We start from the raw sequence: 25,133 nt of genomic DNA on the forward strand, positions 1-25,133 counted from the left end.
CTCCCGAGAGGCCCCGTGTTTTATTTTAAATAAATACGGATCGTCTCCGACCGCGGCGCGGTCCAGCCACCCGCTGCTGCCCCGCAGGAGTCACGCTGGGGTGAATTCCTGCGGTGGCGTTTCACGGGGGGTGCAGTACGAAGGGAACGATCCCGGGAAACCTCTGGAATGACGGTGGTAGCTGAGGGTGGAAGATGGGTTTTATTTTTCTCCCGTTTGACCGTTTTCCTGGACTTAGAATCACAGAATGGTTTGGGTGGGAAGGGACCTCAAAGATCATCCAGTTCCAACCCCCCTGCCATGGGCAGGGACACCCTCCACTACACCAGGTTGCCCAAAGCCCCATCCAACCTGGCCTTGAACACTTCCAGGGATGGGGCAGCCACAGCTTCTCTGGGAAACCTGGTCCAGTGCCTCACCACCCTCTGAGAGAAGAATTTCTTCCTTAGATCCAATCGAAATCTCCCCTCTTTCAGTTTGAATCCATTGCCCCTTGTCCTGTCACTCCATGCCCTTGTCCAAAGTCCCTCCCCAGCTTTCCTGTAGGCCCCCTTTAAGTGCTGGACTTCAGGTTTTGGCACCATTAAACGCTTTGTCCTGACTCTTTCCCAGACTCGCCAAGGCGCCGGTGAGTTACGGCACTGATCGGGGGCTGAAAGCAAATCTCCAGCAAGCCATAAGCAACGGTTCTGCGGAGCTGGGGGAGCTGCAGGTTGCGAGCTCATCGGAAGAGATTTCCAAAGGTCGGTAGCTATAAGCACAGGTAAATATAATTAGTAATAACAGGCTAGTTTTATTTATTCATCAACCTGCAATTCAGTTTGGTAGCGTTCTTTTCAGATGAAGCAGATCTCTTGTGGTTCTGACCCCTTTTTGAAGGGAGTAGGAAAAACCCAAGGTTTTCTGTAGAAGCTAAAGCTTAACAGAAATTGGATAAAAACCAGAGCAAGCCCATAGTCTGAGCTCCAGCTGCTTGGCTGAGGATGTGGGTGTTTGAAACGGTATCTGCTTTGTGCCACAGGTTTAGCTGCAGTCACATTCCACGGTGATGGACAGCGAAGTGCAAAGGGACGGCAGAATCCTGGATTTAATCGATGATGCATGGAGGGAAGACAAATTGCCGTACGAGGATGTGGCCATCCCTCTGGTAGGTGAATTGCTACTTATCAGTCTGAGTTAAGGCTGGTGTGTTTATCACAGCCCCTTCCAAGGAACAGCACAGACAGGATTGCTTGTGGTGCAGCTAATTTGTACAAAAGGTTCTCGGGATGCATCCGACTCACTCTTTTTCTGCCCTACATGCCAGAGATCCCTGTGTGTGTATGAGGATGTGGATGTTTCTCTACACCTTCCCCTGGTCAGTTGCTGTATCTCCTCAGAAGGGGAGTGCCCTTCCCATCGCACACTTCTGGGTTTGGCATCAGGGAGAAGTAGAACCATCCTTTCCTTTCACATTACCAGTGGTTGAAGTGGTTTCCCAGCTGGTTTGTAGAACAGAGAGGATCAGTCTCATCCTGACAGTTGCAGTCTAGACTACACTTTATTTTCACTTTCTGAAATTCCATTAAAAGCTGAGAGTTTTTCAGACGTCTTCCTAATCAGTCTTTTCCAAATACACTGTTGCTGCTGCCAGTTCATAGAGAGTAGTGAACAAACTGGCATCTGCAGCAGGACTCTTGCTTGCAGCGCTGCATCCAACGCATGGCAGCTGTCTTTTCACCAGCGTACAGCTTGTTCTACGGCTATGGGGCCAGAGAGGTGCAGCTGGGAAAAAGCTACCTCAGATCCTACAAAGCCCAGAGCTGAAGCTTCAGATGTCCCACTCTGACGCCTTCCTTAGCTGTTTGGAAAGTACCAGGGAAGTGAGAGGTGTCTGAGGATTCTCCCTTTCCTTGTTCTGCCCGGTGCACCAGCTTTCCCCTGGCCAGCACTGACAAAGCAGTCATGCTGAAACCATGGGGACTGATAGGCTCCTAGTTTCTTTTAGCACAGAGACATTTCCAAATTGGCCGTGACACGGCTCAAGCTTTAGCCCTTGCACCACTGTCTTTTCAGAGGGGGCAAGGAGCAGCTGCAGACCTCCACAATCCAAAAACATGGCACACAAATTTTCCTGCCGAGATTTGGGCTTGAGGGCACGATCTTGCAGAACTGTGATTCTCATGTACAAGAGCCCAAGCTCCCCTTTGCTTGGGATAACCTTTATTAGGCAGGCTGAATATTATAATCTAGTTCCGTGCTGACATTTGCCTTTACCCTGTGTCCAAGTCAAGAAACATTACTGTTTATTTCCTTACAGCCATCTCTTGAGCTGCTTACAGTCCATACAGATGGCAGCCTCAGAGCAGGAAGCCTCATCAACTAACAATAGAAAGAAAGGCCTGGCTGTGGATATAACGATCCCCAGGGATAGGATTGGCTCTGATCACACAGGAAAACCAGCACAAATTCACGGGAGGCTTACTCAGTGGCGTTGTACAGGAGCAGACAGAATGGCTGTAAAGTGGTATTTGAGCCTATCCTGAGCATCTGATCCAGTGCTCACTGGAGAGATTCCTGTGAACTCAAATGGGCTTGAATCGTATGCTGTTTTCAAAACTGAACAATTTTATTTCGCTCGTGCTGGGATTTCCAGAGATCTAGAACTCAGAATTCTTGCCCAAATGGTATCTGGCAGAATAACACACACTTTACTCTGTGTGACTGTACCAATACAGCAACACAGGGAACAAATAACATAAGAAAGGAAGATGAAGTCTCAGTTAAACCATACTTCCTCCTTACTGTGTCACGAGCAGCTCTGTGCTGCAGCTGGCAGGGGTTTCTGACATCACTGTTGATACAGCCCAGCCACACCTGAGTTCAGCACGTAGAAAAAGGGAGGGTTTCTCACCTGCCATAGGAAAGTAACTTGTTACTGAACCAGTTGTCTTAAGAACAGCTATAATAAATGCAGTATCTGTGTTCTTGGCAACAGCAAAAGAAACACATTGCAAGCAAACAATGGAATAATTGCATGTTGCTATTATTTTCTTATTTTGCATATGCTATATATTCTCCTCCTTCACTGCATGTGCAGTCTGAGTGTGTAGCAAGGCCCCAGGGTCCTGGAAAACCAATTTACCTTTCAGATTAAGCACCAGATTCTGGTGAAAAGAATGTTGTTCAGAACTGGGCTTAGGAATATTTTTAAGTGGATCAGTATGCATGATATGTATTGTTCAGATGCACCCTCCGGTCTCATTTGTAGATTTTTGTATTTATCCAGATGAAGTCTTAGTAACCTGCTCCTTTCAGGAAGCATATTATGTGTGGAATGCATTGTACCTCTGTTTTCTTCTCAGAATGAGCTTCCTGAACCAGAGCAAGACAATGGTGGCACAACTGAGTCTGTGAAAGAGCAAGAAATGAAGTGGACAGATTTGGCTCTCCAGTATCTCCATGAAAACGTTCCACCCACAGGAAACTAGTGAATCAGTGAAATTTCATGCAGTGGATGCATGATTGCAATATAAAATAATGTTTTTCAGCTGACCATCACTGTCATAAGCTTCCCTAAGGAGAAAACATTTCTGAAAAAGGCTCGGATTCAAACAATGGTTCTACTCACAGTGATCAGAGTTTAAAATGCTTCTATAATGAGTGCAAAATAACAACAGCTATCTGACACCTCAGAGCTCATATCAGAATGTTCCTCTTATGTAAAATTATTTCATATCTCCTGTTAAATTGTTCTTAAGTTGGCACCGGTTCTGATCTTAAATGTTTTCTACATATGATAAAAGAATTAGTTTTTACTGTCTCACGTTGTCATTGATTTCAAAGCTCACGATGGGATCATTTGTGACTCCGAAGGCTTATGTCCCAAGAAGTATTCCTGTGTGTTCTGTGGTTAGGGTTCAGCGTACAAAACCCAAATAACTGTAAGTCAGTTGTTACCACCTTTGGTGTGTGGCTGAGGAAGGTTGTGTGGGACAGCTGTGAAAGACTGGTCCACAGGATTCAAGAGCTGGAATTAATCTGTAAACACAGGTGGTTATTTGGACTCCTCATCTCAGGATTGGGTGGTGGCAGCAGACAGCATTTCCAGTGCTGACATCCTGGGTGTGTTTGCCAATACAGGTACTGTAAACAGACAGTCTAATTTATGCTAAAATGGTGGTTACTCAAAATCATTGTCTTCTGAGAGACAGTTGAGAGTTACAAGGAAGAGCCCACCAGTCCCAGTGTAGCACCTGTTGAACTGATAGCCACTGGGATGAGCTGTCTCCGATGGGAAACAGAAAGTTGAGGAAAGCAATGAGGGAAAGAAGCAAGCGGGGCTTAGCTTCAGGCAGTATGCTCAGAAGAAAGGCAAGGCCCTCTTGATTTCTTTATCTCGTTTTATCTCTGATTCTCAAACGTCTTTTGCAATAGGTAAAAGCCTTCTGTTCATCTTGCATGTCTCACTGTTGGACCAATTCCCTCGCACCATAGGCAGAACTTGGTAAGGAGAAAATATTTTGACAGAGTTTAGGATTACTGGTAGAGGTGAGAAAGGAACTGGAACAAAAACAATGTTTCAACTGATTTTCTTTTGCCAGTGCATCAAAAAAAAAAAAAAAAAGCACTTTCCTGGAACTTGCAGCTTCCAGACTCCACATTGGTGTCTTTTCTCAATGTTTATCCTCTTCAAAATTACAAAAAACAACTTTTGCCTGTGTGATTACCAAGTGGAATCCCAGCATGGCACGCATCCTGTTAGACTGCGATTGCTGAGCTGCCTGAGGATGGGGAGCTCAAGGTGCTTGTGAAAAAAATCGTGTATTGCTTGGGCAACACCTTGGCTGAGGTGTAAGCCGTGCCTGCACCCGACAAGCAGCACACGCTTGTCTGAACAAGAAGGAGCTGCAGACAGCCAGCAGGCAGAGTCAAGGATTAACCCAAGCATTAGCAAAGTCAAAAAGCTTAGTGTGTACAGCATAGACCAAAGAAACAGCTCTGCAGCTAGGATCTGCAATAGTTCAGCTCCTCACTGGATCATCACCAGGGGGAAAAAACACAGCCTGTGCTTAATGAGGTGCTTCTGATCCTCCCCATGTTCCCTTTCCCTGGCCTACCTTAGGAGAATTTGCTAAGAAAACATTAGGCAAAGCTACCACACAGCTTCTACTCAGCAGCCATCCCTGTTCTCTCTTCCCCTCCCCTCTCTCACACCTTTACACGCTCCCCACCACCCTCATCTTTTCAATTTTGCCACTAGATGTTCCAGCTTCAGTTTCAGACTTCCTTTCCTGCCCCTGACAGTTGTCTTTGCATCTGCCATCGTCTTCCTCCCATCCAGCAGAAAAAAAAAAAAAAAAAAAAAAAAAGGCAAGCCTTTCTTACTTGAATTAGAGCTGGATTCATGAGGTTCCAGCAGGGATGCAATGAAGTGTGGTGGGGATGCCAGATGTATGGGTGTCATCCAGTTGGCAGCCTGATGGAGACCCAGACTGACGTGAGCTGGTACCTTCCCTTTGTCACGACATAGTGCTGTGCCTCCTCCTCGTGCCTGGGACGACAGGGTCTCGTAGGGCCCCGGTGCTCAGGAGAGCTGAAGAGACTTGGGGGAGTCAGGATCATCACGAACACTAAGGTAGGGCCCAGTGAAACCAGGTGCTGGCCCTGCCCAGATGCTTATCAGACTTGCAGGGACACCTACGTTCTTTGCTGCCTTTTGACATTCTTTGCAAGAGACAAACAGACAGGCAATAATTTCCTTAGTTTCAACATGCGTAGTCAAATTGCTGCTTACAGCGTGATACCAAACCATTGGTGTCTTTGATTAGTCATTCCCCAGGGCAAACTATATTTAAAATACGGAAATCTGGTAGAATAGAAGGTGCCCCACCTTTTTAAGAAGAAGCTTTAGTTGTATGAAGACTGGTCTTCATTTCTTGGCTGGTAACTTCCTCCTTTCACCACACCTACAGCAACTGGCAGGAAAAAAAAGAGAGCAAACTGTTGTCAGAGACAGCAGACCCATGCCAAAGAAACTGTGGGATCCTTAAAATCTTTTACCTGTAGAAGTTCCATGTGGAAGTCCATATGTTGGGGCTGTGTGTCGTGTTCATCTACCTTTTCTATGGGGTGAAAACAGGTAAGAAATCAACCCTTTGTTTTGAATGTTTTTGTCAAATATGACACGCTTTCTCTGCTTTGCAGGAACATGAATATGCCTACCCTCTGCATTATAGTTTCTGCGTGGGGTTTGTCACTGGCATTATTTATTTTGGCAAAGCAAATGACACTGGTTATGTGAATGTAGTCAGCTCTAAGAGTTACAAATGTAAAACCAGAAGTCATTTTTATTATCTTTTCCTCACTTTGCAAACATTTCTCTTACACAAGTACTATCCATCGACACTGAAAATGTCATTTGAAATCTTCAGAGAAGGATGATTTCTCTTCGGCGGTGTCTTACATGACAGACGCGAAGGATGAATTACCATTTATGAACAATAAGCTTCATTTCATATCCTCAAGAATCAACCTGTGTAACAATAAACAAATGTACTGCCTTGTGTTAGCATACACATGGGAGCAAGTCGAGTTATAGCTCTCTGCTTTGTAGGGAAAACAAACAGGATTAAAAAAAACCCAAACATATTCTTATAAATACTAACTTGTATTTCATCAGGTTCTCTGGAGTAATCTTGGGGTCGCATTTTGCTCAGTTCGTTAAATACGCTGTAGGACGTGTAGCCATAAGAAATGGAAAAAGAGAACTGTGTGAAAAGGCACCAAGGAAACCCAGTGAGATACTGGAGCCCAGTTTAGGAGGTAGAGGGCACGCGCTCTCGGTGGAGAAGGGATGGGAATCCTCACTAACGCTGCTGAGATTTGCAAAGTGTGCTTCAAGCTGAAGACTCACTACTGGTGGGTAAGACCCATCTGTTGAAACGCACTGTAAAAAGCCCAGGCAGGGTGACAACGTTTCGAGCGTCCGTGAAACCCCAGACAGATGCAGAAGCAGAACACACTTGTCTGAGGTCCAGGCAAGGTGCTGCCTGGGTGAGCAGCCCCTTTGCGGGCTCTGCGTGGCCATACAGTGTCCCGAGGACAACTACGAATCTGACCAAGTGACCACTGACACAAGTGGAAAAAAATCTGTTGGAGCTTCCCCTTGCAAGAGGACGGACTGGTGGAGTTTACAAATTCAGCTGCTGTTCTATTCATGCCCTCAAGATCACAGCCCCAAAATACCACTATTGCAAACCCTGCTTGTCTGTAGGATGAACATCCAGGACAGAAGGAGGAAAAAGCCTTCAAACACCTTGTCCAAGAAAGGAATGGGACAGACCAGGGGAAGGGAGGCATTAAGCAGCACTGACTGCAAGTATTTACCACCGAGTCTGCCTGGGACCATCCTCACAACCACAACACTCCCACTTGGGAGTATATAACTTCAGAAATACATATATATGCATGTAACTTCAGAACCAAGTTATTCTGAAGAGGGTCTTTCTGCTGCCATAGCACCTCAGAGGCTGATCTCAAGCTTGAGACAAAAGCCGTCCAGCTCCCACACAGGAACATGGGTTTGACATGTGCCCCCTGCTATAGGTGCTGAGATGTCAGAGCACCTTGCCCAGGAAACTGCTGGTTGCTGTCCTATTTTACATCCCAGAAAACAGAGCAGAGGGAGCAAAGTGAATTGCCCGAGGCTGTTCAGCAAGCTAATGGCCAAGACAGGGCCGGAAGGGAGCTAATGGGACACTGGGTTAATTGCCACATTTATTCACCTCTCCTGGAGAGAAATGGTCTGTTGGACACGGGTGTAAGTTTCCACCTCACTGATTTGCTTGCAGAGTCAATCTCAATAAGCCTCTTACTCCACCAGAGAAATCATGCTGGAGTTTGAAAGACGCTTGCAGCCATTTGAGTAGGATTCACGGTACTTACTAGGCAGAAGAAAGAGGAGCCAGGATAACTGGCTGTCCTCATGTGTCAGCTTCTGAAACACACGGTGGATGAGTCTGGGATAGGCACCAGCCTGCCACAAGAGAAGCTGGCAGGCTTCCCCCCCACTATTAGCACTGATCTGATTTTGTTAATCAAAACAGAACAAAAGGAACCAACTTGGTGCAGATATAACAAGGCTTTTTAAATGGTTCCTGTGTTGGGTATTAGCAAATGCCAACCAGTTCTTTAGAAGCTCTTCTCGACCAGAAGGTTTGGGCTGTTCTGGTGACAAACACAGTGCTCCTCCGGGCTTGTCTCAGCACAGCACAGGGGATACAGAACCAAATTAAGCAATCAGTGCAACCTTGCACCACATAGAAGTAATTCTTGCTTGGCCTGTGTCACTACAGCTTCAGTGGCGGTACAGATGACTAACACCACGAGATAATACAACCACACAACAACTAAAACAATTCCTAGTTAGTAAGAACAAATAATTAAAATTGTATTTTTTTGTGTTGCAGTAGCACCTAGAGGACAGTCGTTGAGTATCACTGTGTATGCTGGTGTGTGTCAGCAAAAAATGGGAATTTTTCCCTGCTAGTTCCTTAGAGATGTCCACACGAGCAGTGTCACAGAACTCCCGCTGCTGTTTCTCTGGAGCATCCGGGCGCTGTAAGAACGAGGTGAGGGCAAGCTGGTCAGGAGACAGCCACCCAGCTCACCTTTGCTCTTGCAAGCAGGGCCCAGAGTCCCACGTGGGAGGACATTTTGGAGGCAGAACACCTTCAATTCAAAGGCCCAGTGAACATCTCAACCGATGTTCACTGGGCATGCCTGAGGGCTCATTTGCCACCACTCCTGTCCTGCTCTTCATGTTTTACCATAGGCTTCATACAGGAAGGACTCCATGGATTTCAAACAGTAAAATTTATTTCTGAATTTATGGTAGCAATTTAAAATATCCAGTCGGACTTAACTGCAACATCCTTTTAGCCTATTAACTTTTATTTCTGGAGCTGCTGGGGCTTCTACAAAGTAATTAGCAGAACTATGGCAACTGAGCAGATTATTTTATGTACTGGGCACATAGCATTTATATCACTCTCCTGCTCCTGATTTCCACAGGAGTAGAAAAGGGAAAGTTATTCGTAGAAACTGTGAGAGTTCCATCGTTTAGAAATTCAAAAGCACAGACTGCTGGAGATTTGCTAGAGCACAATTAGCTTGCAGCTGCAGGTTTCCTAAACCCTTCTACCTACTGCACAGCCCTTTAAGCAACAAAGATCAGGAAGACAGAAGCAACTGCAGCCTGAACAATTATTGCAGCCCAGGGCATATGTGCGAGACAGACACTCTCTCTCACAAGGTTCTTCAATAAGATTAAGAGGATTTGGGGGAAAGGAGTGGGAGCCAGGAAGAGCTTACAAAACCTGGGAGGGCCTTCATAAGCAGTGTCTGTCTGGAGACAGTTATTCCATTCCCTGTCAGTGCCCTGTTGGAGATTGTATTGGACTCTGAAGGCTCAGCTGGTGTTCTGCTGGAAAAGCAAGAACAAAGACAGGCTTTCAGAGGGCAGAGACTGTCCCCTAAAGCAGCACTTACATAAAATTCAGTTACTCTTCAGCTGTGTATAAAGCAGTATCAGTAACATAACTCATGCAGTCAAAGGGTGTCCCACTTTGCAGTCTGAAATAGCAGGCTGCATCTGCAAACACAAATGAAGCAGCAATCCCTCACAACAGCAAGATCCTCGGCAGCTTGTCAGCTCCAGACTGGAGCTACAAACAAACCACAAGGATATCTCTTTACCCTAGAACCTGTCCAGAGCATCTGCGTGTGCTCTCAAACCAATACATCAACCATCCTAGTTATCAGTCTCTAATACCTTCCTCATACTAGTGGGGTTTTTGCAGAAAGTCCATGCCATCTCCCAGCTGCTAGTGCAAGCAGGGCTGTGCTGCTTCAGGGAATGCTGCTCCGAGAAGGTACACTTGCTGTCTTTGTTCCAAAACAGGAAGAAAACCTAAGTTTTAGGGTAACTCCAGTCATGAACGTGATGGAGAGGAAAGGAGTAGCCCTGGCTCAGACAGCTCACAACATACGTACCTGTGCCTGTGCAGGGCTGGCAGGTAGAAAAAGTCAAAGCAAACACGTTGGTGCTAACCCCAGGACTGCCACACTGCTCTTTGCAGATCCCGGGAAGACATGCCCTGCATTCACAGCTCTCAGCGTCGGCCACGCTTTGATAGGGACAGACCTGAAAGTGAAGCTGCTGCTCTACACCAGACAGAACTCAAACTGTGCTGAAGAGCTCAATTCAACAGCCTCCAGGTATCTAGACGTGACCAAGAAAACTACCTTCATCATCCACGGATACCGACTCACAGGTTCCAGCCCGATCTGGATCCCAGACTTGGTACATCTTCTGCTTTCTGTAGAAGACATGAACGTCATCGTTGTGGACTGGAACCAGGGCGCAACAACTCTCATCTACAGTAATGCTTCCAGAAACTGCAAGAAAGTTGCTGAGATTCTGAAGAAACTTATTGATGAAATGTTGGTAAGTTGAACATTCACGCTCTGATGTGGTCGTTAACGTACTGTATGTAAAGGGCACAAAGGAACTGTTTAGACACAGCAAGATGTCTGGGAAAAGAAACCTAAGAAGGAATGCATTGATTTTTGGAAGCGCAGCTATACTGCAGTGCCAAATTCCACCCTTGGCCTTAGTATGACGGTATTTTGCTGCAATATTCAGTTTACGCTCTAAGTCTCCACATTTCTGGATACAAAACTCTAGAGATACGTTTTCCCATACATAAAAACTCTATTTCCACTTTCTGGATGTTCAAAAGTCAGCTTATGGGGATCAGCTGCAGTTCCCAGCTCCTCTAAGCTGTTGCACAGGCACAGGCAGTGACCACACTGGATCCTGAGGACAGCTGCGTCTGCTAACGCCTTGCAGGAACCACGTGTGGGCAACTGGAGTTGTACTCATGAAGGCCACGGATACTTGTCCTTGTCCACACTTGTAGTCACTGTCCCAGGAAAACACAACCATTGCCTGAACTGTTCTCATCCCAGCTCTCTCAGTATGGGCTTTGTACTGTGGGACTATCAAAGGGGGAATTTACACAGAGCAGAACGCACCAAGGGAAAACGTGGGAAAAGTAGGGAGGTGCATGTACGTTGTTCCTCCTCCTGGTATTTTTTTATGCCTTTCGTGTGCCTAAAGTCTATCACACAAGTACTTTTAAACCTCAGGTCGATGGAGCATCGCTGGACTCCTTGCACATGATAGGGGTGAGCCTGGGAGCGCACATCTCTGGCTTCGTGGGACAGATGTTTGCTGGTACACTCGGAAGAATCACAGGTAAGCCCTTCTCCCTGTCCGCCCTCGTGCTTCGAGGGCAGCTGTTCACTGGCAGTGCCACGAGCTGCACAGTACCCAAGTGATGCCCCGTGCATGGTTCTTCATTGCAGGCCTTGACCCAGCGGGCCCCTTGTACAGAGGAAAGCCGCCCAGCGAGAGGCTGGATCCTACGGACGCACGGTTTGTTGATGTCATTCATTCGGACACCGACGGTATGTGACGTTTCTCCTCTTTACCATCACGAGGAAACCTGAAGACCGATGGGGAGCACAGGAAAGCGGGGGCTCTGGTGGGCAGAGGCAGCGCTGGGGGGTCCTTGCTCCTTCAGCCCAGGAGGACAGGGCTCTGCGGTCCCGCGCTCAGCAGTCCCTTGGGATCTGCTGTTTCCTTTGCATTTCACTACTGCTTCACAGCGATCCTAGCCTCATGGCCCATGACGTACCAGGACTTAGGCGCTGGAGCACCGGTGCCCACCGGGGCACGCCGTCCTGCCGCAGCAGTTCCACCACTGTGGGCTCGGGCTGCTGCCACGCACGCGCCATCTCAAAAGCCAGTCAGACCAGTTATCCCCAACCCCGTGGCTCCCTCCACGATTCTTCCAGTCTTCATCCCACCTCCGGTGGGGTAAAGCTTCCTCTGGGGCGAACCCGGCATCTCCCTCAGCCCTCTCCTTTCCCGATGGGTGCTCAGCACATCTTCACATCAGCCAGCCAGGCCGGCAGCGTGATCCAAGCCCTCCGCTCCGCTCCCACCACCATCCTACCCCCAGCACTTGGCTTTCCCACCTCATTGTTGCCTCTTGTTTTCTCCCAGTCCCTCCAAGAACTCTGACTTTGGCGGCGCAGTAATACCCAGTGTTCCACATCCCCTCCCCTCTCCTGCACGCAGCAACACAAAAAGCCAAATTTTGTGCTGTCACACGCAGAGGCTTATTTTAGGTATTCGATACCATTGCTAAAATGACACAGCTGGGTCACAACCGCTTGGCCTGCTGCCTGAACAGATGAATGACATTAATATTCCTGCACAGGCGGGCATCCTAGAGCTAAATAACTATTATTTTTTCCAGTTAGTTCCTTATGTTTCCATCTTCCCCATTTAGGCTTTAATATTCCCTCCCCTCACCGTGGCTGTTTCCTTTTGCCAGGACTAGGTTACACAGAAGCACTAGGCCACATAGACTTCTACCCCAACGGCGGGACCGACCAGCCTGGCTGTCCGCTGACGATATTTTCCGGTAATTAATTCTGCCTTGAATTGCACAAACACTGACAAAACGCTTCCAGTCGGAAAAGAGAAGGCAACAGAAACACCATCACCGCTTAGAAAATATATGAAAACCGTATTCTGGGAAAGCCATGACAGCAATCTCTTCCCAGCCACTGATGTAACGGGACTTTGGCTGATGGGCACCAGGCAGACATAGGAGTCAGGGGTGATCCCTCTGCTCTCTGTCACAAATGCCAATGGGATTAATTTTCCGTGCAAACAGCCATCAGGTAGGGTTGTGCCTTTATTTTGTGACTACATTCAGAAAACCTGTGGGATTTTATTTTTAATTACGTAGAACACACACGACTAGCGATAGCAAAACCTGTTCAGAAAACAGGTTCAAGATGAACGTGGGGTAGGAAGTTATACCGAGTCCAACACACGTTTCCTGGCAGTGGCAGACAGTGCAGTCTGGCAGGTAGAGCCCCAGTCTCGAGTGCAAGAAAGCTTTTTTCCTTCCCAGCCCAGCAGCAGAACTGGTTTTATGAAAGCTGGGTGTAGAAGATACCTCACAGAAGAAAAGGCAGTAATGTGAACTCAACCCTTATCAGACCCAAGCGAATCTACATACAAAAGCAGCCTGAAACAAAAATCCATACGAAACGAGGCTTCACTCACTTCGCTGCTCATGCAGCAACTCATTTTATTAGTTGTGTCTTTCTAAAGAGTTTTGTACACCAAAACAGAAGGCCATGGGCAAAAGAAAAAAGCAGTATCGAGCTGTCAGAGCTCAGAGAGAACACCTGAGCAGGATCTACAGCTGGGTCCTCTGGAAGTGCCATAACAACATGAACAAATATGGTTTTAAAACCAAAAAAGACAAGAAGAACAGGAAAGCAGACACAGGCAGAGCTGAGAGCACTCAAAAGGGAGAGGCTTGTGCCCGCTTACTGCTCTGCCACAGCCCAGTGCTTCCCAGTGCAATGTGTTGTGTGCAGACCGGTCAGTGCCTGTCCACTGGCGTGTCGTTTTTTGCTAGTGCATTAATACTCTTTCCCTGAAGCGTGAGGATTGCTAACAAAATATTTCTTCCCTGTGTGTGATTAAGGATTGCAGTATTTTAAGTGTGACCACCAGAGGTCTGTTTTCCTGTTCATGTCATCCCTGAAACAGAGCTGCAACATTACTGCGTACCCCTGCGACTCGTACCGAAACTACAGGAACGCCAAATGTACCAGCTGCGAAACGTTCTGGCCCCTGCCATGCCCCATCCTAGGTAAGGATCCAGGGAATGTAAATACATCCTGAACACACGTATCTGACAGTCTGCTCGTCGTTCCTGCAACTCAGCGTGTAACAAATGCTTTGCTGAAGGACTCGCACCACACAGTGCTTTGCAGAAGCGTGGAAGTTGTTGCCACTGAGGTTTGGGAGATGGCATCTCCTGGACTTCTGCAGAGGTACCAGGCTCTGCTGCAGGCAAAAGAGGCCTGAGAAATTTCCCTGCTCTTTGTACGGTCACATCACCTTACGATCTAGAACAGAAAGCCACATGTAAAGGATCCAGGACGAGAAAAGCCAAAACAAGACTTGGGATCTTTAAACTAAAGTCACAGAAAAAAAAAGAATAAAAGTCCATTAGTTACAGAGTTTGAGGGACAGGGACATGTTCTTGCTAAAACAGAATCTTTTCTAAGAGATTTTCAGCACCATAAATCCCTCTTGGCTCTAAAAGGAACGGCAGAGGAGTGAACAAAGGGCATTATCCTGTTTTTTTTGTAAGTGACCCAGAGAGGTGTCCCAGCCTGGATGTGACTGCCCGGCTTCAGGCTGCCGTTTCCAAAACGTTGATGCTAAAAACCCTGACTCCTCCAGAAATGAACTTGCAAAGCTACGGGGATGATTTTCAGTCTGCACTGCAAAATGAAAAAGATCAATCTTCAAATCAAATAAGTGCTGAACAGTAACCAGGTATATCGAGACACTCTCTTGGCTTTAGTTAACGCAAGCCCAATTAATCCCTGGGATAAATCTGCGGAGTATGGGAGCACGTGTCGCGGCACTGCCTTGCAGCTGGCAAGCAATGCACTATTTCCTAAATACTTGCTGTGTTACTTTAGCAACGTAGTTGCTTATACACCTGTGCAGTAACTCTCTGTTTCATTTCCAAACTGGCATCCACAGGTTATTACGCCCAGCAGTGGAAAAGCTCTTTAACACAACAGAGCCACCCAACGACAAGGGTGTTTTTCGATACGGCGGACAGAGAGCCCTTTTGCAGTAAGTGGCTGGGATTTCTGAAATCATAGAATGGTTAGGGCTGGAAGGGACCTTCAAAGGTCATCTAGTCCAACCCCCCTGCAAGGAACAGGGACATCTCCAACTAGATCAGGTTGCTCAGGGCCTCATCCAACCTGGCCTTGAACGTCTCCAGGGATGGAGCATCCACCACCTCTCTGGGCAACCTGTTCCAGTGTTCTACAACTCTCATGGTAAAAAATTTTTTCCTAATATCCAACCTGAATCTACCTCCCTCTATTTTAAAACCATTACCCCTTGTCCTATCACAACAGGCCCTCCTGAACAGCCTTTCCTCATCTTTCCTGTAGGCCCCCTTGAGGTACTGGAAGACCGCTATAAGGTCACCCCGGAGCCTCCTCTTCTCCAGGCTGAACAGCCCCAACCCTTTCAGCATGTCCTCATAGGAAAGGTGCTCCAGCCCTCTTATCATCTTCGTGGCCCTCCTCTGGACCCTCTCCAACTGGTCCATGTCCTTCTTATGTTGGGGGCTCCAGAACTGATTTTGCTTTGTGTATTGCCTCCTTCAGCAACAGCCAGGCACCATAGCCAGCCTTTTCAAAACAAAGCCAGTGGCTGCTGGATAGAATTGTGCCCATCTGCAGTCTGGCCATTACCTTCCCTACCTGCAAACCTTCCTGGTGCTGTGAAAGCCAGCTGCTCCCTAGAGATGTGCAAGAACAGGCTCGCCTTGCTTACAGTGCTAGGAAATCCGTTGAGAACATGCAAATGAAATAGAAAAGGGTAGTTCCCAAACTGTGTTTCGGAACAACCCACCACTCTCGTGCAAGTAAGAGGTGTGTGAGGATGATGAGGGTCAAAGGCATGCTCTGAGCTGAACAGGGAAAAAAGCCACCCTGGACAAAAGCGAGAAGCTCAGGGGAAGTGCCCAGGCAAGGGGGAATCTGTGAAAAAAAGGTTTCACCGAGGTGTCTCCTGACTGCTGTGATCACCAGCACACCAAGCCATGGGCAGGGATTGTGGCCTGAGCTGCAGTGCTGCTCACAAGTGAGTTCAGTGACTTCCAGATCCGAGCAAAGAACGGACAATCCTGCTCCGTGACGGAGAAGACGAATGAAAGATGCCGAGAACAGCAATGAAGGGGATCAGAGAAAGAGATTTTGGAGATACATTGAGCAGGTTGTGTCAGATGAGCACATGGGAGCACTCCAGCTGCGGCTCAGCTCCCAGACAGGCGCACGGCTGGGATGGAGAGCAGGCGAGCAGGCAGAGTCTAACCCCACGCTCTCTCTCTCTCTCATCCCAGTTTACCACTACTTTGTGGATATTATTACCTGGAACAAAGACACCAGAAGAGGCACCTTCAGCATTGTACTAGCTGATGAAACTGGGAAGAAGGCAGAATCTAAAGTCAATCCGTAAGTCTTACCGACCTGATGGTCTGTAAGTGTTAACAAATCACTTGGTACAGCTGCAGCTGGGAGGAAGCAAGAGATCCTCCTCTGATTTTTCTGATGATACTTGATGGTGTACATGTCTTAGGGCTTTCCTGGCCCTCTGTGATTTCCCCAGACTTCCCCAGCGCACACCAGCTGACAGGCCAGCCTTTGGTTTGGACCCTTCTCAGTCATCTTAAGGACTAGAAGTGGATAATCCCAGCCAGCAGCACGACTGTCCTAAGCTTCCACTAAAGCAAGAGGGAAAACACATCTCCTCTTTCCTTCTCCCTCCAGGGAGCGCTCCATTCCAGCTCCGGGTGCCCAAGACAGCTGGGATGAACCTGAGCCTGAATACGTCACATCCAAATCAATTCATTCCACTTGGGAGAGGCAAATTAATGCCTGGTGTTTATGTGGCCGTGCAAATTCCTGATTGATCTAAACACACTTCAGCCAAACAAGTCCTGCTCAACTAGTTTTCCCGAGCATCCCTAGCTGAGTGTTCTCTCAGCAGTACCTGCTTGCACCGGAGCAGTCTGCATCGCTCCCCGGGGCTGCACAACACGACCGCCCCGCTGTCGAACCAGCCATTCTGCCAAATCAGACCAAGGCCAAACCTCAGCCCTGCGAGGCTTCCTGTCTTTAAGCCTGGGCTATTTCCCTATCCTGAGAAGCTGGATTATTGTCCAATAATTCCAGTCAACTCTGTGCTGTTTCACAGACGCTTCTGATGCATTTGCCAGAAGAGAATTATCAGAAATTTAGTTAGGGGTGTTAACACCCCCCAAGGTACAGTCTTCCCTTTGTCATACAGCGTTGTTGCAAACAGATTTTCATACACAGCAACCTATTCTGCAAACTCCACGGATGACTCAGTGCCCAGGTCTGCACAGCCACATACAAACGTCATTTGGGTCTGGTTCACTCGGGTTCCAAGCAGAACCACAGTGAGGATATTCTGCTTTGGGACCAGGGCAAACAGCATCAGACCTCTGTGCCCCTGCTCCCATCCCAAATGTGCAAAAGTGGCTGAGCAGATTCACACCTGGGGTCCTGGATTTATACTTATTTCCTGCAAATCAGAAACTAATTGTTAAGTTCAGTCCTCCTCCTCCTCCTCCAGCACTGTTTCTAATATTATTCTGAATATATTAAAAGCGGTGCTATTCCCTTGGTGACTCTCTGACACCTTGTCTGCTTTATCTTTAGAGAAGCTGCAGCCTTTCAGCAGTACAACCAAATCACTTTGCTAATTGGATTCGACCAGGACTTTGAAAACATCAAAAGAATTTCCTTGACATTTTCCACGGGATCTGTCATTGGCCCAAAATTCAAACTCAGGATTCTCCAAATGAGGTTCCGGTCACTTACAAATCCAGAAAGGTAAGCAGAGGTTTAACATACCATTTCTGTTGCTGCAAAATGGACAGAAGTAAATGAACGTCCCAGATACCTAGCCTGGCTGAGTTCATCCAGAAGAATTATATTTATTTCACATTTAATAATTCTTGCACACATAGCTTGGGAGTAAATTCTGCCTTTAGTGCATGCACATAAACCCCATAGCTGAACTTGAACACAGAGGCTGTCTTATCGTCCTGAGGACATGTAATGAGTGGTCTGACTCTGACGTGGTCCAACATTTTAACCTTTGGTCAGGAAAATGACCTTTGAGTAGCTACGGAGAAGCTGCTCTGGACTGAAAGTAAATGCAACTGTCAGGGAAATATAGATATTCAGCCCTAAATACACATTTTATATCTATCAGTTTCCATCTCCAGCCAAACAGGGAGATTAATTTACTCCTGGAATTCCAGTAACCAGGAGCTGCTGGCCACTATGCCCCAAAGCACTGACTACAGCCCACAACACCTGGAGGTACCTCCCAGGTCATTTGCTGATGACACTTCTACAGCTGCTTCAGTCACTTTGTTAACCTCTGTCTGCTCTGCACTCGTACCCTTAAACTTCCCTGATTTTCAGGGCACTTTTGGAGAAGGGAATCTCTGCCTGAGCTCAACAAGCACAGAATTTCTTAGGTTGACGTTGTGTGCAAGGGCAGGAGGTGGACATCAAGCCATACATGCTTTAAATTTGGGTTAAAACAAGGATTGCACATCACAGAGCGGTAAGGGTGAAGCAAAAAAAGGACAGAGCTGCAGAACATGTTTTTTTGGCAGTTCATGAAGGTCTAAAGCTCACTTTAGTCTTAGAATAAGGAAAAGATTGTGCATGTCTAATAAGCAAAGTCCTTCTGCACCTCCCCCTCACTGACACTCCCCTTCTCCTGTCCTACACCTCCGCAGTCACTTCCAGCCCCAGATTCACATGTAACCTTTTAAAAAGTAGACGTAAATGTCCAAATGTTTCATCAGAAGCCGTCCACTCTCCCCTCGGAGTGGCTGCCACAGGCTACGAGTAGAGTTTCATGACTATTTCAACATCATTAAATAAACAGTCACTGCCACAGGGTGGGATGCCCTGCTCTCTCTCTGTCCTCCTCCGTGCCAGGGCTCAAGTTCATGGCTCCAGGTGAAAGCCTAAGTATTTCCCCCAGTTTTCAGCTGGGCTCAATCTGAGCCAGATCAACACCTGGTCGTGTTGATCCTCCAAAAAAAAGATAAAGGGAGTCGGCAGGAACACACAGGTGGGCGAGAGGAGCTGGAAGGACCACCTGTTTGGTGGCCATGTGAGTGCAGACTGGGTTGAAGGGAACCATGAACTGTGCAGTCAACACCTCGGTTTGCTTGTTGTTTCATTTTTCCATGAGACAAAGCAAAAGATAACACAGAACAGAATGAAAACAGGCTCAGGGCATCCCTGACCTTAGCAAGGCTTGAAGCCCACCTCACCTTGGGTGGCTCTCATGCCAGCTGTCTCGAGAACGTGGCTTATTTCGGGTAAGCCTGTAGCACGCTGAGAGACCTCCCGGGGGCTGGTACAAGAAAGGCCCGTTTTTCACTTTCGGCTCGTGTTGACTGTTTTCACGCAGACCACAACTGTGCAGATACGACCTCGTCCTGACGGAGAACACCAAAACAACCTTCCAGCCCATCCCATGCCGGAGCAGGAGCTAAGGCGCAAACGCATCACTTCTGGATGCACTGCACATTTTCACCACCGCGCAGGGACTCACCTGCAAGTTCCTCTGCGCTTTCTGCGGAGCCCAAGCGGCCGCGGGGCGGGGCCCTCCTACCAGCGCAGCCATAGAAGCGACAAAAGAAAATAAAAACAAACAAACAAAAAAAAAAAAAGGCGGAGCGTGTTTTTCGAGCGCGCTCCCGCGGCGGGGCCAGCGCCGCGCCCGGAGGCTTTAACGGGGAGAGCGGAATCCCGCCCCGCCCACAGGGGCTGGGCCCCGCCCACAGCGTGGCCCCGCCCACAGCACGGCCCGGCCCCGCCCACAGCGCCGCCCCGCGCCTGCGCGCTGCGCTCCGCGGCGGGACGGAACGGGACGGGACGGGACGGGACGGGACCGGGCGGCAGCGGCGGGCGCCCCGCGGGATGTGGCGGCGGCTGGCGGGGCTGCTGCTCGTCTTCGCGGCCGCCACGGCCGCCCTCTGGCTGCTGTCGGCCCGGCTGAGCGCGGGGCAGGCGCGCAGGTGGGTGCGGAGGGCTGCGGGCCGGGCCGGGCCGGGCCGGGCCGGTGCTGCGGGTCTCCGCGTGTTGTTCGCTCACCCCCCCCCGCACACCCCGTCAGGCCGCTGCGGTTCCCGTCGGACCTGGAGGAGCTGCGGGAGTTGGCCGAGGCGCTGCGGGACTACGAGCGGCAGCACCGGGGCGCGGCGCTGGCTCTCTTCTGCGCCGCCTACCTCTACAAGCAGAGCTTCGCCATCCCCGGCTCCAGCCTCCTGGTACGGCCGCCCGGCGGGAGGGCGGCGGGGGGACACGGGGCGGGAGCTGGGATGAACCCCGCAGAGGAGCCCTTTGCCCCCGGGCCAGGCGCTGCCCGCCGGGGCAAGGTGCGAGGTGGGTGCCTCGCTGGGCCAGCCAGGGCTCCGCGAGGGCGAGCGGGTCGGTCCGGTGCCCTGGAGAAGCTGGAGCGAAGGGACACGCGTGGGTGTGCGTGTCCCCGGGCTCCCACTCCGCGTTGTGCCCCGGCAGAACGTTCTGGCTGGAGCACTCTTCGGGACGTGGACTGGGCTGGTGCTGTGCTCGGCCCTGACGTCCGTGGGAGCGACCTTCTGCTACCTGCTCTCCCGCGCCTTCGGAAAGCAGTTCGTCGTCCGGTACTTTCCCGATAAAGTGGCTCTGCTGCAGAGAAAGGTGAGAGCACGTTCGGTTCTGCAGACACCCGGAATGCCCCGAGCGAGGCTGCCTTTTGGGGTGACTTAGTGAAAAAATCACACAGAATCACAGAATGTCAGGGATCGGAAGGGACCTCAAAGGATCATCTAGTCCAGTCCCCCTGCCAGAGCAGGACCACCTAGATCAGATCACACAAGAACGTGTCCAGGTGGGTTTGGAACATCTCCAGAGAAGGAGACTCCACAACCTCTCTGGGCAGCCTGTTCCAGTGTTCTGTTACCCTTACTGGGAAGAAGTTCTTCCTCATGTTTAAGCGGAGCCTCCGATGTTCCAGCTTATATCCATTTCCCCTTGTCCTCTCATTGGGTGCCACTGAGAAGAGCCTGGCTCCATCCTCATGACAGTCACCCTTTCCATATTTGTAAACATTAATGAGGTTCCCCCTCAGTCTCCTCTTCTCCAAGCTAAAGAGACCCAGCTCCCTCAGCCTTTCCTCATCAGGGAGATGCTCCACTCCCTTCATCATCTTTGCGGCCCTGCGCTGGACTCTCAAGCAGTGCAGGGGATGCATCAGGTCAGTTAAGGTTTTCCTTTGACACAGTCTAGGAGCAGGCTGCTCTCTTGGGAGCAAGTCTGTTTGCTAAGGGGGTGCGTGGAAAATCCCAAGGAAGATGAGAAGTAAGAGAATGCATTGATTGGGAAGCCCTTGTGCTCCAAAACCGCCTCCACCCGTCCTGTGCTGTGTTGTACAGCTGGAGGTGGTTCTGCTGTTGACTTCCCAATCTTGTTCAGGTTAGATCCCGTTTTCCCCACTTGCACGGAAGGGGCTGGCTCACATTAGGCTCTCGTCTGTACAGAAAATTGCTGCTTTTCCTCCATTCTAGACTGATGCTATGTTGCGGCGTGTTAGAAGAAAACTTAAATTCAATTTCGTATTGTGGCCATTCAGATTAACAGAAATCATTTGGAACGTTTCTCTTGGCAGGTAGAAGAGAACAGGAGCTGCTTGTTTTTCTTCCTGTTGTTCCTCAGGCTGTTCCCCATGACACCAAACTGGTTTCTGAATCTTTCAGCTCCCATTTTAAACATCCCTGTGGCCCAGTTCTTCTTCTCCGTTCTCATCGGTAAGGCCCAGGGAGACCGTCTGAGGGGGCGGCGTGACATTGCCTCTCCAGTCGTGGAGCCTTGGGTGGTGTGCTGAGGTGGGGAAGGCGGAGCAGCAGGATCATAGCTGTGACTCTGCCCCACTTAACTGTTTGCTCTCACGCTGTCCTCGTACTCGGAGGTGTCAGAGCGTTTTGCAAACCCGTGTGTGTCACCAATGCGGCAAAGTTTTGAATCACACCTCGTTCTTTCTGTTACAAACACAGACCCCTGTGTCTGGCCTCGGGCAAGGGCATGTTTAAGCTAATTTTATGTGGGGGGGGGATGCTAACAGGATTTTTTTCTGCTCTGATTCTTTCAGGTCTTACACCGTATAATTTCATCTGTGTGCAGACAGGAGCCATTCTGTCACAAATCACCTCGTTGGATGCCATTTTCTCCTGGGACACGCTGCTCAAACTGCTTGCGATGGCTGTGGCAGCATTGATACCAGGGACCCTCATCAAGAAATACAGCAGGAAGCACTTGAAGCTGGATGAAGACAAGCACGCTCAGTTACTCAATGGCAAAAGGAGCTTGTGATGGCTCAGGGGCCCCAGATGTTGGGGGACTGCCTCGCAAAAGCTGCAGGTCTCTGTTCCTCTGGGTTCTATTCTGCATGCTCTGTGCCAACATGGACCCAGGACAGTTGCAGTTTTTAATCGTCCTTCTCGCCTAAGAGGAGGTGGAAGGTTTTTATTTTTCATGAATGTTAAACTGTGCATGTATCTGCACGGAGAGCGCTATACAGGGGCTTTGTGAACACCTCAGTCAATTTGCCTGTTTCCTTTAAATCAGCCTGCGTCTCCAGTGTGCCCGAGGGTGTTGCCAGCCCACTGCACATGTATTAGCAATCGAAAAAAAAAAAAAAAATCAGGAGTATTAGCATCCCATGAGGAAGACAAACCAGAATCCCATAGTCCTTCCTAGCTCTTAAACACAGGGGCTAAGCACCGCACCTTCCGCGGTCTCCCTACCAGCCCAAGTCACAGGCTTCCCCTTCCCATTGAGCCCAGCTAGTCCCAGTGGTCTGACTGGTGTGGCAGCAGAGCTGCTGCCTGCTCTGAGCGAGGCAGGCTGGTTTTCTAGGGGCCAAGGGGCAAGGCTGGGCAGGAGCCCACGGCACACGGAGCTGCATTGTGCTGCAGCAGCAGAAGCCTTGGTTATTTTTCACCCCAGCTGCAGTAGCAGCGTTTCCCAGCTCTAGCCAGGCCCTACTCCCTCCTCCCCCTGCCCTTTCCAAACCCATAGTTATTTAGCATTTTTGGCCTAAAATGACAAACCATGGACTTCCGTGCTGTTGGGTACAGTAGTACAAGTACCAAGTTGAGAAAAAGTAATGATGTTCTAGGCTCCTCGCACCTTCTGCAGGAGACCTGTCACGGTTGTAAGTGGGTGCACCCTGCAGCAAAGTCATTCAGGTTTTGGGGCCAGTTATGAGCTGCTGTATCATTCATATGTCAGCATACACAAGATGGCTTCGGAAGTCTGTCAGTGGCTGCTCCTCCCCACAAAGGCTAGGGGGAGCAAAAAAGGAATGGATGTGCCTGGCTCTGAGAAGCACCTTTAAACCTACACATTTGCTCATGTATAACTAGGTGGTTTCCAAATAAGCAGGTAGGCTCTGTCCCAGTTGGTGGAGAACAGTAGCCCCCAGGGATGATGCTACGCTCCTGGGGTTTTGATATTTGCACCAACTTGCTCTACTCCCCATGAGTTCGCCTTCCACTCGAAAGAGAAAGTAAATGTTCTGGCATGGAAGGGGGCAGGGAGACCCTAGAGCACAGAGTAAACACTTGATCCATTTTAACACCTTCCCCACCAGCAGGGTTGGAAGTGAGTGGGACAGCAGGGTTCCCAGGATGAGAGTCACGGTTGCAGACTCAATCCCCCAGCTCACATTGCAAAAAAAAAAATCACTCGTTTGACAAGAGCAAAGGCCGACGCTTAGGGACACATGGGTGCTTGGTAGGCTACGTGTGTCCAACCAAGCCTCTGCCCTGCTACCTGGAGCTCCCAGTAGTTCCAGTTCAGCTGTGTTCAGAAGCAGGTAACAACATGGTGCTCACTAACATCATGTAAGTTATTAAAAGGGTTCATGACATTGTCCCGAATTACATTGAGAAACCATTCCCAGATCACCAGACCAGCCTGAGAAGCATTGAAGTACACTGGCTTTTTATTCCATGCATTGTTTGCTTTGATAGTCATTCTTGTTTCCATCACTGTACACTGTTCAATACAAAAAAAAAAAAAAAAAAAAAATCAAGTTTGTATCAGGAATCCGCAGAGCAGGGAGGAGAGAGATGAACACTACTGGACAGGGCCAAGATGAAATGGTTACTTAACACGACAGTGGGGAAGGCAACATTCAGCTCTGGGAGAAAATCTAGTGCTCAGGAGCTGTCAGCAGCCTTGAGAACTGGATCAGGGAGTCGGGACGCTGAAAAGGGAACCCCCGGTGTACTGGTGTCCTGCGAAGGCCGTGTCACTGCCGGGAAGAAGGCGGCCCAGTACGCTGCTAGGAGAGAAAGTGAGAGGAACCACAGCAGCGGCGCCCGTACAGCGCCGTGGAGGTCACGTCTACGTGCAATTCTGGGTGGGTTTCACCAAGGAAAACGCCTGTACGACCCCCTGCAGAACTGACAGCAACCGCCTGGGGAAAGCGGGGGGCTGCGGAGCCGTCCCTGCCTGCACACGGCTGCGTGTGCAGGGGGAGGCTGGGATCCCACCTCCACGGGCACGGGGTTACATGTTTCGGCGAGGGGGGCAGGTCTAGTGGCAGTCCCAGAGGGACACTGCATAGGTTAGGAGGGGCAACGCTGGACCCCAACAGTGCACTGACCCCGGCGTGGAAAGAAACTAGAGCTAAGTGTGGCAGCAGACAAGCTGATGGGTTCAGCTCTGCTCTTCCAGGCTGCAGAACGGACCAGCGTGCCCCTGGGCAAGGACGGGGAGGAACCAGCGCACACCAGGGCCAGCTGGCCCAGGAGGGTCCCACAAGCCCACACGTCAAAGCTTCCATGCCTCTCTGCAAGCCCAGAGGAGCTTCATCGCATGGTGGAGGAGCTCAAAGCAAAGACCCCAGGATCCTCTGCTGGGGGGGACGTTTGACGGGAGTTCTCAACCCACAATAGTTTGGTCTTCCTCTTTGTGTGCGTGTGTTAGGTGTGCACGGTTCTCCACTGCTGAGTTCCTGCAGCCCGGCCTCCAGCCTCCTGAGTAGCCATCTGCACCACCTCTTCCACACCAAAACCCTCTCGCACCACGACAGCAAAGCCCTCTCTGGCCCTGCCACCTCCTCCTGCTGCTGGCCGAGACAGAGAATGTTTGGGAGGAGGAATGAGGGATGGGAAGAGAGAGGAAACAAGAAAGAAGCCAGGAAAGAGCTTCACTCCCCACGGCATTCTGCCGCCAGCCAGAGCGGAGTATTGCTGCTGCAGGCAGGGGGGAGCTGGGTGCTCCCTCTCCAGCAGCCTGTTTGGTCCTGCACGAGTGATCCACCATGTGGGATCCACCGCTGGCCACCC

The 25,133-nt window shown here is 49.6% G+C and overlaps 3 protein-coding genes across 5 annotated transcripts; all 3 read left to right on the top strand.

Annotated features, from left to right (window-relative positions):
• Nucleotides 1–944: 944 nt before the first annotated feature.
• Nucleotides 945–3,730, top strand: ANAPC13 (anaphase promoting complex subunit 13). Its single transcript, XM_009982898.2, has 2 exons — nucleotides 945–1,147; nucleotides 3,345–3,730. Exons 1-2 carry the CDS (start codon nucleotides 1,049–1,051, stop codon nucleotides 3,468–3,470), a joined length of 225 nt encoding a protein of 74 aa, XP_009981200.1. The 5' UTR covers nucleotides 945–1,048; the 3' UTR covers nucleotides 3,471–3,730.
• Nucleotides 3,731–6,069: 2,339 nt separating this feature from the next.
• Nucleotides 6,070–19,289, top strand: LIPH (lipase H). Its single transcript, XM_009982900.2, has 10 exons — nucleotides 6,070–6,121; nucleotides 10,122–10,489; nucleotides 11,194–11,302; nucleotides 11,413–11,514; nucleotides 12,450–12,539; nucleotides 13,623–13,790; nucleotides 14,699–14,794; nucleotides 16,080–16,191; nucleotides 17,422–17,595; nucleotides 19,205–19,289. Exons 1-10 carry the CDS (start codon nucleotides 6,070–6,072, stop codon nucleotides 19,287–19,289), a joined length of 1,356 nt encoding a protein of 451 aa, XP_009981202.2.
• Nucleotides 19,290–19,716: 427 nt separating this feature from the next.
• Nucleotides 19,717–22,356, top strand: TMEM41A (transmembrane protein 41A). 3 transcript variants are annotated; one of them, XM_086618529.1, is made up of 5 exons: nucleotides 19,717–19,814; nucleotides 19,913–20,113; nucleotides 20,304–20,478; nucleotides 21,446–21,584; nucleotides 21,926–22,356. In XM_086618529.1, exons 1-5 carry the CDS (start codon nucleotides 19,717–19,719, stop codon nucleotides 22,144–22,146), a joined length of 834 nt encoding a protein of 277 aa, XP_086474655.1. In that variant the 3' UTR covers nucleotides 22,147–22,356. The 3 variants fall into 3 exon arrangements, with proteins under 3 accessions (XP_086474655.1, XP_086474654.1, XP_086474656.1); XM_086618528.1 differs by having other exon boundaries at nucleotides 19,913–20,087; nucleotides 20,218–20,478; XM_086618530.1 differs by having other exon boundaries at nucleotides 19,913–20,066; nucleotides 20,317–20,478.
• Nucleotides 22,357–25,133: the final 2,777 nt, after the last annotated feature.

The sequence above is a fragment of the Tauraco erythrolophus genome, chromosome 11, assembly GCF_009769465.1.
Source record: "Tauraco erythrolophus isolate bTauEry1 chromosome 11, bTauEry1.pri, whole genome shotgun sequence".
NCBI lineage: Eukaryota > Metazoa > Chordata > Aves > Musophagiformes > Musophagidae > Tauraco > Tauraco erythrolophus.

Bases quoted from the DNA above. Each gene is read 5' to 3' on its own strand.
- ANAPC13 (XM_009982898.2), top strand. From the start codon at position 1,049: ATGGACAGCGAAGTGCAAAGGGACGGCAGAATCCTGGATTTAATCGAT. The intron at 1,148-3,344 runs GTAGGTGAATTG...TTTTCTTCTCAG, and splicing joins AGGATGTGGCCATCCCTCTG to AATGAGCTTCCTGAACCAGA.
- LIPH (XM_009982900.2), top strand. From the start codon at position 6,070: ATGTTGGGGCTGTGTGTCGTGTTCATCTACCTTTTCTATGGGGTGAAA. The intron at 11,303-11,412 runs GTAAGCCCTTCT...TCTTCATTGCAG, and splicing joins TACACTCGGAAGAATCACAG to GCCTTGACCCAGCGGGCCCC. The intron at 13,791-14,698 runs GTAAGGATCCAG...TGGCATCCACAG, and splicing joins CCTGCCATGCCCCATCCTAG to GTTATTACGCCCAGCAGTGG.
- TMEM41A (XM_086618528.1), top strand. From the start codon at position 19,717: ATGTGGCGGCGGCTGGCGGGGCTGCTGCTCGTCTTCGCGGCCGCCACG. The intron at 19,815-19,912 runs GTGGGTGCGGAG...ACACCCCGTCAG, and splicing joins AGCGCGGGGCAGGCGCGCAG to GCCGCTGCGGTTCCCGTCGG. The intron at 20,479-21,445 runs GTGAGAGCACGT...TTCTCTTGGCAG, and splicing joins TGGCTCTGCTGCAGAGAAAG to GTAGAAGAGAACAGGAGCTG.